The 9,873-nt window shown below is 42.2% G+C and overlaps 1 protein-coding gene across 1 annotated transcript; it reads right to left on the bottom strand.

Annotated features, from left to right (window-relative positions):
* Positions 1–8,311: 8,311 nt before the first annotated feature.
* LOC110881887 (glutamic acid-rich protein-like) lies at positions 8,312–9,490 on the bottom strand. The gene has a single exon (XM_022130030.1). The coding sequence runs from the start codon at positions 9,488–9,490 to the stop codon at positions 8,312–8,314; it is 1,179 nt and encodes a 392-aa protein (XP_021985722.1).
* Positions 9,491–9,873: the final 383 nt, after the last annotated feature.

Below are 9,873 nucleotides of genomic sequence, written 5' to 3'. Positions count from 1 at the left end.
TGCTGATAAATGCAATTAATAAAGGAAGAGAAAGAGATGGCCACGGGGGAGTGTCCGCTGGACACGAGGCCGTGGCCGGGCTTCTGCTCAGGCTATAAATAGGGGTGCGTGGCTCACTTCAAAGGCATCCCTTGGCAAACCACTACTCTCCTACTTTGCCACCACTCCACCACCACTACACCACCAACACCCACCACCATCATCCACCTTTAGAGTGTGTAGTAGTCTCGGGATCCAAGATTGACCGTAAGAGTTCTTGTCAATCAAAGGCCATGTTTGGCTAAGTCTCTTACATCACTTGGTGAAGACAAGTCTTTTATGTATTACTTTTGATTTTTAATCTTTTAGCACTTTTTATTTAGTTTTGTAATAATGACTTTAATAACTAGTTTCTTATGTTGAAGGTGATTTTTCTTTATCATTTGTCCATGGTGTCTTGGCATTGCTTTACTGTCTATATAAAGTAAAAGATTTACATCATTCATATCTTTACGGTCTATATAGAGGTATGTTGGCTACCTGGTCGGGGGTTAAGGGAATGGTTTAGTAAGGTTCTTGGCTTGTTCAGTGTATAGATCCAACAAGGACCTGGGTCAAGCTTACTAGGACCTCCTTCAATACCCACTGATATTGGATGGCGGGGGTGCGGATGGCCTGATCCCCTCATATGTAAACCACTATTAATACATTAAACTGACTACTTGGGATTGTATCCCTGCTGACTCAAACCACTTAGCCGAGGGTAGTGTCACCTTCAATAGAGGGGCCTACCATGTAACACCCCGTGTTACAAAAGTCAAAGTCAAAGTCAGGATTGCAGTCAAAGGAAGAAAAGATTGCTAAATGCGATCTGTCACTCCTTGCTCAACTCCTGTTTTGACTTCTTTGACTTGTAGTTAATCTATTTATTTTATTGCATTAGTTGTATTATGTGGAGTACTTGTTAATAATCGAGGTTTAATCGCTATTTATCGCATGCTTATCGCTTTATTGCTTATCGCATCTCAATTGCATTCGCGCTTTGATGGATAGATTCTGAATATTATTTTACGTGTGTGTGTTACTTATGTGTTACTTGTGCATGTTTACTTTATGTTTGTGGTGATTAATCGAAACGCAATCGCAACATAATCGCAAACGCTAAACGCAGGTTATTTATAGTGATTGTATGTTAGATATAGTAGTTAGGTTATCCGATCGAGTGACAATCCTGCTGTGAACTTGTTCTCACTAAGTGTCATACCAATCGGATCGCTATCCGATCGAACGACCGTTCAATCGATCGACCTGAAGGGTAGAGATATTTCTCTGTTTTCAAAATGCTACAACAAAAACTTCAAAGCCATCATACACAAACACATCCTTACCAAACAATGTCAATCCAATCGAATGGCCATCCGATCGGATGACCATCCGAACGGATTGACATCCAATCGAATGGTCAACCGATCAGATAGCCATCTGATCGGGTTGCCACTCGATACTTTGCACTGTTTTACGTGTCGCTTATCGTTTACGCTATCGTTAACTGTTCAGGGTAACCTCTCAGCGCTCCCTTCAATCCAAGAGAGTGTTTATTTACTTAAACACAATCTGTGAGTATACTCGAACCCTTTTTGCTTTACGCACTTTTGGGTGTTACATACGTTACTTATTCAAATCACAATCGACACACAACGCAAACACTATTCATACGCTGATCGTTATTGCATGTTCCATGTTATTCGATGAATGCTTGTATGTTATGTTATGTTTACACAGTGATTGTTGCCTGACACCTTAGCAACGATAGTACTATAGTTTGGACTCAGCACCTGTCGTGGACAGGGGTTGTTAAGGGCTTTACTTCACGTGTCCCAGTGGGGATATGTGTTACGTATTCTATAACTCTCAGTCACGTCTGTGCATATTTCTCCGTCGATAACCTGCTTGCCTTCACTTTGTACATGTTACATGCTGGTTATGCGTAAAAGATTTCAAACTTTATTACTATTATCAAACCTGTATGCTCACCTTTACACTATGTGTATTGACCGTATTTTAACGTATGTGACAGGTGCTTAAGATGCTAGGATGCTTGCTTGGTATTTGCTGGAATCAAGCTAGGGTGGAGTCTAGAAACCAACTTAATAAAAATCGGAGTTGTCGGAACAGTTTGCTTGTTTTTGAGACAATTATCTGTAATAACTATTTTTACTTTATCTGTTAGTAGTATGGGATATTAACATTAAGGATTTGGTAATTAAATAGTTGTTGTGGAATCTCTTGAACAATCTGTTTCGCTTAGTGCCGCGCCCCGATGATTCCGCCATCAGTTGGGGTGTGACAGATTGGTATCAGAGCCATAACTATAGGGAATTAGGCAAGACTCGACCTAGTCCGGGTCGATGTCTTAGAAACGGTCTAGTGTATAGTCTAAGTACCAACAGACCGCCTTGTGCGAACCCGTTAGGGGTTCCGTACGAGCCTATTGCTATTTCTCGATCGACTCGCACCCACGCTATACTATCACACTACCTTTCCTAAGGTAGTCGCACTGCACTTTTTTTGAAAATAAACCAGCGATTGGATCGAGATTAGGTGTGAAAACCGCAAACTTTCGATTAGATCGCTTGTTCGCCCCGCATTTTCACCATCAACATGAGAATTTGCGTTGAATCAGTAGTGAAATCCGTACTTCGACGCAGATTTCTCCTTCAATCCCATAACTCTATCACACAAACAGGAACACAGTCGCTAAGTTAGGGGTGAAACCCGAACCTTGATGACACGTTCCGCTCTCTATGTTGGTTTTACAAAACTCTCACCAAAGTCTCGATGGAATCCAACAACCCGAGTTGCGTAAATAACTAGAAGGATGCGTGCCATTCACCGCGTGTCGGTGATAGAGCACAGTCTATTAGGCCAAAACATATACTTGTAGTCATTGAGAATAGTCGGATCACTTTGGGTAGTCAATGTCTGTCTAGCCTTAGACAATCTATTTTCGATTTCAAGCTCACAATCGCTGATTTTATGTGTTTCGATTCTGAGCCTGCAACTGCTGACTCTGATATTTGTCGTTTATGTGAAATTTCCAGTGTTTTACGTGGTTTTACCTATTTACATGTTTGGGTTTTGGTGATTTATACGCTTTTTGCTACTCGCTTTGATCAACACACATAAATCGCACTACACATCTATCTCAACGCGCTAATAAGTCGTTGCTACTTGTGGATGATCGCATGCTATGATACTCGCTAATTGCAACTGCTATTCTCGAGCGCGCGTACTTTGAAGGATAGGTTTCTGTGTTCTGACTGCTTAATGTGCTTCTGTGCCTTACGTGCTTACATGCTTCTATGTGTCTTATGTGCCATTTGTGCTTCTGTATTTCTGTGATTATGTGCCTATGTGTAGAGGTGTTCTTGTGCTTTATATGAAGTAGCTTTTGGGTGTTTCGCTAGACCATGATAGGATTAATCAAAATAGCGTTTTGAATCCTATGCCGATGTCTGTTGCAGACAATGTCGTCATTTGGATCGGTTCACTCCTGATCAGCGCGCCGTAATCACGATGACAACCGCATCGCCTTTCTGGTAGCTTAGCAGATAGTGAAAATCATCCCCCAGATCGTCAGTGAATTGAACGAAAACACTAGAAAATCGTCTGAAGAGTCCAGGACCGATTCGCCAAAGTCTGCTTTTAGCTTCAAACAGTTTAAAGCTTGCGGTCCAAAGGAATTTACCGGAGAAGATGGTCCTACGACCATGTTTCGATGGTTCGATTCGATTGAAGTCACCTTGCGTCAGAGCAACTGTCTTGATAATCTCCGAACTGTTAACGCCACCGGCGTCTTCCGGTCTCGCGCTTTAGACTGGTGGACGGAGAAACATGAGAGGAAATGACGCAGCTTATGGATTGACGTGAGATGAGTTGAAGGACCTGATGATGAAAGAGTTCTGCCCTCCCCATGAGCTCCAAAAGTTGGAGGATGAGTTCTGGCATCTGAAGCAAAAGGATGGTGAAAACGCCGCTTTGACTGCTCGCTTCAAGCAGCTCAGCATAATCTGCCCTGGGCAAGTCTCTACTCCCGAAATCGCCATCAAAAAGTATATCCGTGCTCTTCCAGATTGTGTGGCTGATTTCGTTCAAGCTGCCAAGACGTCAACCATCGAGGAAACTTTTCTACTCGCCGCTGAGATCAACGACAAGCGAGTCAAAGCTGGGTATTGGGATAAAGCTTCGAAGAGTCTGCATCAAGCTACCGCCACCGCAACCACTGAAACCGCCGCCGCTCCACAGTCATCAAAGTCCTCTCGTCGCAAGAGGAAGAACAACAATAATAGTAGCAAAAGTTGCGCTGTCACCACTGCTGCCCCACTCCAAGCTGTACCAGCTTAGCAGCAACCTCAACACCGCCAAGTAGGGGCACCGGTTACTCAAGCACCGCTGGCCAAGCATGCTTACACTGGTCCTCACCCGGCTTGCCCTACTTGTACCTATCACCACCCAGTGGGAATCGCCTGCAGATACAGTGTGCATTGCAACATGTACGGCCATTTCACCGCCAACTGCCGTACAGGTCCACGTCAAGCTCCAGCTCCAGCTCCTGCTCAACAAGCTCTACTTGCTGCTCCACAGGGCCAGCCAACGGATCCTACACCCGCAATCCACGCTAGAGCTTGCTTTGCATATGGTGATCCCAACCACTTTACAAACATGTGCCCGAATCGAGTGGTGAAGCAAGAGCCACAACAGCAGCAGGCCTAGCAATAACAACAGCAACAAGCAGCACGTGGACGCACTTTCAACATCAACGTCTGTCAAGTTTAGGTCGACAATAATGTGGTTAATGGTACGTTCCTTGTGAATGGTATATATGCTTCGTGTTTATTTGATACTGGAGCCAATAACTGTTTTGTGTCGTTAGAATTCGAAAAGCTCCTTAATCGTAAGCACGCCCATCTCCCCTCGTCATTCGATGTTGAAGTTGCCACTGGAAGAACCGTCGCTGTCAATTCTGTTCTTCGTGATTGTACTCTCATACTCAACAATCACATCTTTCCTATCGACCTTATCCCGATGCAGCTCAGTAGTTTTGACGTCATAGTAGGCATGGATTTTCTTCGTGGGAATCGTGCTGAAGTTGTTTATTTCGATAAGATGATTCGCTTCTCGCTCACTAATGGTGATTTATTGTGTGTCTATGGTGAAGTCGCGTTGAAGAAACTCCAACTCATGTCGTGTGTCCAGGCTAGCAAGTATCTCCGCAAGCAATACCAAGCTTTCTTGGCTCACGTGGTAGTAGCGGAGACAAAGGAAGTTAAGGCAATCGATAAGGTGCCTGTTGTTCGTGAATTTCCAAATGTCTTTCCTGATGATCTACCTAGTTTACCGTCGAGTCGTGATATTGATTTTCGTATTGACCTCATTCCTGGTGCCAACTCTGTTGCTAAATCTCCTTATCGCCTCGCTCCGTCCAAAATGCGCGAACTCTCTAGTCAACTCCAGGAATTACTTGACAAAGGCTTTATTCTCCCTAGCACCTCTCCTTGGGGCGCACCAGTCCTTTTCGTGAAAAAGAAGGATGGGTCGTTCCGGATGTGCATCGACTATAGGGAGTTGAATAAGCTGACAATCAAGAATCGCTATCCCCTGCCCTGAATCGATGACTTGTTTGATCAACTGCAAGGTGCCACATGTTTTTCGAAGATCGATTTACGCTCAGGTTACCACCAGTTACGCATTCAGGAGGAAGATATTCCGAAAACCGCCTTTCGAACTCGCTATGGTCATTATGAATTCTTCGTAATGCCCTTTGGTTTAAACAATGCACCTGCGATTTTCATGGATTTGATGAACCCTGTGTGCAAACCATTTCTTGACCTCTTCGTCATCGTGTTCATCGATGATATCCTTATCTATTCGAAGTCGAAAACCGAACACACACAACATCTACGTTTGGTTCTCGAGTTACTCCAAGGGAATCGACTCTATGCCAAGTTCTCCAAGAATGAATTTCGGCTAGAGGAGGTTCAATTCCTCGGTCACATCATTAATAGTCAAGGTATCACGTCGACCCCGCAAAGATCAAAGCTGTTAAGAGTTGGGTTACTCCAAAATCACCATCCGATGTTCGTTCATTCCTCAGATTGGCGGGTTATTACCGTCGATTTATAGTTGACTTCTTGAAAATCGTTGTCCCGCTTACTTCCTTGACGCACAAAGATGTTAGGCTGGTTTGTCAGGATCTGTTCGTCTGGAACGTGGTCGGAATCGATCTCAATCAATGTGCGGAATCCACTGATCAAGTCAGAGAATCAACAACAACTCATTCAACGATTAAATCCGTCTGATATCTATTAGATTGATGTGAAAGTACAATAGCTCCGGTAGAATCTCAGACTGGCAGAGGTTCTTTACAAGTTCAGCCAAAAGTCTTCTAACACTAACACAAGCTAGCTATTTATAGGCAACATCAGGGAGGCTTTAAGTTTCGTCCGATCGGGTGGTGATCCGATCGGATGGTCATCCAATCGGATGACCCATCTGATCGGATGGCCATCCGATCGGATGACATCAGTCAACCGTCGGACTTCACTTTTACAATACATCATTGTTCCCTGAGTTGTCGTTACACAAACATACATACATTTACATACATAAACACAAAATACATACAAAGTACAAAATAAGACTCAATGCTGACGGAAGCTACATACATATGAACTAACAGACTCCCCCTTGGATGTAGCTGTAGTTCCTTCCAGCATAGTCTGTAATCTTTTCTCTTGCGTCTTCGTTCCTTTGCCCTTTGCCTCCTCTGTTCTGCTTTTTCTTCCAGCATCTTTCTTCTGAGTGGCCTCCCAACTTCATTCAAGTACTTTCTGTACTCTGGATCACCATCGCGCTTCCTATCCCAACGTGGAATCTTGTTTTCTTCCTTTTCGATTGGTGTCTGGTCAGTTGGAGGTGGTCTCATAAGCTTGTACCTTCCCAACCTTGCAGCTTTCTCAGCAATTACTTTAAACTTCTGGTTGCGGTTGTATCTCTTCAAAAACTCATCAATCTCTAGATCTCTCCATTTAGTCTTCCAATACCTCCCAGAGTTGATTTCTTTCGCGAAGCACACATCCACAATCTTTTGATACCGCATCGCTTGAACTTTGTCGCGCTTCTCGTACACAATCTTCTTGTAGAACAAGCAATCTATATCTTTCTTTGAGCAGTTAACAAGCCACGTGGGATCCAATATGCTGATCCTTCGAGACTTCCCTGTGGACTTGTCAAACAACGAGATCACTGCTTCTGCTGTGCTTTCATTGTATAACCACCCTTGAAAATCCTCATAAAAATCTTGTTCCATGGCTCGTAGAGGCAAGTTCTTTAAGCACCTTGGTGGTTTGATATCCAAAGTAATGTCTTTCTCACCATTCTCCAAAATAGTAACAATCTGCTTAGGGAATTGAGGCTTCCAATCTGGGTATCTTTCCTTTGATTGCTGCTTCACATAATCCCATAGATGTTGATCATGCTGCTTAACCTCCAAACCATTGTAAAACTGCTTTATGTTCTTCGTCTGCACAAGTTCATCAACATTCCACCATGGGAGGGTTTTGATATCAGGTAAAAACTCAAAGTATTGAACCCCTTGCTCTCGTCTTATTGCATAAACTTGCAGATCTTCTAGATAGCCCCAAGACAAGATGTCACCCCATGAAATATTTGCATCATATATGAAGTAATGTAGTGGCCTTCTAAACTTCCTTTCCTTTGGCATCACCCTAAACCACTTCTTCCTCTCTTCAGCAAGATTCTCTCTAGGTATAGTTTTCATAACACCTTCAGTGGTTATCTTTTCTACAATCTTTCTCCTGACTTCATCTTCGTTTTGATCTTTGAAAATCTCAGCAAAGGAAAGAAACGTTTCATCAACACCAGCATAGTGAAAATCCGTTTCTTCATCAGACGAATCAGATGCTTCTTCAACAAGCACATCATTATAATTATCAGCTTCTTGGGCGTACTTAAACTCATACTCTTTCTCAGGTGACGAAGGTATTTCATCTTCTATATCGAATTTAAACTTCCCATCATCCAACCCCAACTCCTCTAACATCTCTGCTCTAGACCTGGGTACCTCTAGCTCCCCCTCAAACCTAGCTTGCAAATATATGACAGTGGGTTGTGTGAGGAATACCTTGTCGACGTGTTGTTTTCCTGATGAAGAAGACTCTTGATGTTGATCCTCTTCATGTTCATGAACCTCGTCATTCATGAAATCTTCTATTCTTTGTTGAACATTAGGATTTACAATCAGCAACCTAGACTAGCCTTGATCATCATCATCTTCATTACCTTCTTGATAGTTGTCTATATCAAACAAATCATCATCTAACTTTACTTCTTCCTCTTCATCCTCTTTTACTATCTCATCTTCTTTCCATTTTAACAATAACATCTGAGGTTCTTTCGCCTTTCTCCTTCGTTGTTCTACTACCACACGGCTAATGATATCATCATAACTGAAAGATAGAGAAGATTCACCAACAAGCACAAATCCCTTAGGATCTTCTTCAGCATCAACCATTTCAACATCAGCTTGACTCGAAGATCCACCAGCTTCTTGAGTCTCAACAATAACAATTTTCTTTCTTTGTGTAGCTTCTTCATCTAACCTCCTTTCTCTTTCTATCCTTCGCTCTTCAACTCTTTGAATCTCCAGATTGTTGTATATATCTTGAACATTTATGCCCAAATGACTTTCCATTACAGTGTATAACATGTTCAGTTGCTCGTCTTTTACTGCTTTATCAGCTTTCATTGCTCCCATCTCAAGCTTCATTGTATTGAACTCATTCGCTGACGCTTCATGTAATTCATTTATCATTTGATTCAGCGTTTTGGTGATATCATTCAGCTTCTTATTCTTCACCTCCATCTCAGCAAAGTCTGCAGATAATAGCTCAAATAGCTGTGCGTTATCACTAACATCATCTTCCATTTTCTTTAACTTCTTAGCTTGTTTGATCATGACTTTCTTTATTTCTGCATTTTCTATTATCAACTCTTCAAGTTGTTTCTTTAACTCGTCACGATCAGCTTCTGCTTTAGCTTTTTCTTTCTCAAGTATACTTACTTTCTTCTCCAAAGCTTTTACAGACCCATCATGAAACATGTCGAACTCATCACCAAGAATAAAATCGTCTTTGAGTTCACCTCTTATGTTAGGAAAACCTTCAAATAAATCTGGAAGTGTTGTTTTCTTTTGCTGAGAAGATTCACCGATTTCTGGAATAGCTTGATCTGTTGGTGGTGGTGATGGTGTAGCATCTCTAACTTCAACATAATCATCATCATTAACATTCATTTGAACCTCATCTTCACGCTTTTCAACACTTTGCACCTCTGGCTCTTTAGGAACTTCAACATGTTGTTCTTTCATAACTTCAGAACCCTTAGAAGTTGTAACATGTTTCTCACTTTTACCACTTTGGCTTTCAGGCATTGAGGCACCACCTTTTCTTGCTCTGACATTTCTTGGAATCACTCCAGTTTGAATTGCCTTTCACTTTATCCTCAGCTTCTTTGTTTCTTCAACTGATGGCGTATAAGTAGAATCTTCATCATCAAAAGCTTTCTTTTTCTTTGTAGGCTTCTTTTTCAATTGAGCTTTTCCACAACCAAGTGTTGCCATATCAAGTTCTGTCTCTGTCTCTATTGACTCATCATCAGCATCATCAGATTCTTCATGAACAACATCCTCAGTCTGCTTTTCTTTATCACATTCACCTTGAACACTTGCGCTTTGATCTTTTGCAGTTGCCGCTTCAGTGATCTTTATGTATAGTTCAAACGTTGCTTTGGTCAGATCAATTCCTAGTTGAGATA

The sequence above is a fragment of the Helianthus annuus genome, chromosome 10 (assembly GCF_002127325.2).
Source record: "Helianthus annuus cultivar XRQ/B chromosome 10, HanXRQr2.0-SUNRISE, whole genome shotgun sequence".
In the NCBI taxonomy this organism is placed as follows: Eukaryota; Viridiplantae; Streptophyta; class Magnoliopsida; order Asterales; family Asteraceae; genus Helianthus; species Helianthus annuus.
This window is presented reverse-complemented; position numbering and strand designations above follow the sequence as displayed.

Coding starts and splice junctions, on each gene's coding strand:
- LOC110881887 (XM_022130030.1), bottom strand. CDS start 9,490: ATGCCTGAAAGCCAAAGTGGTAAAAGTGAGAAACATGTTACAACTTCT.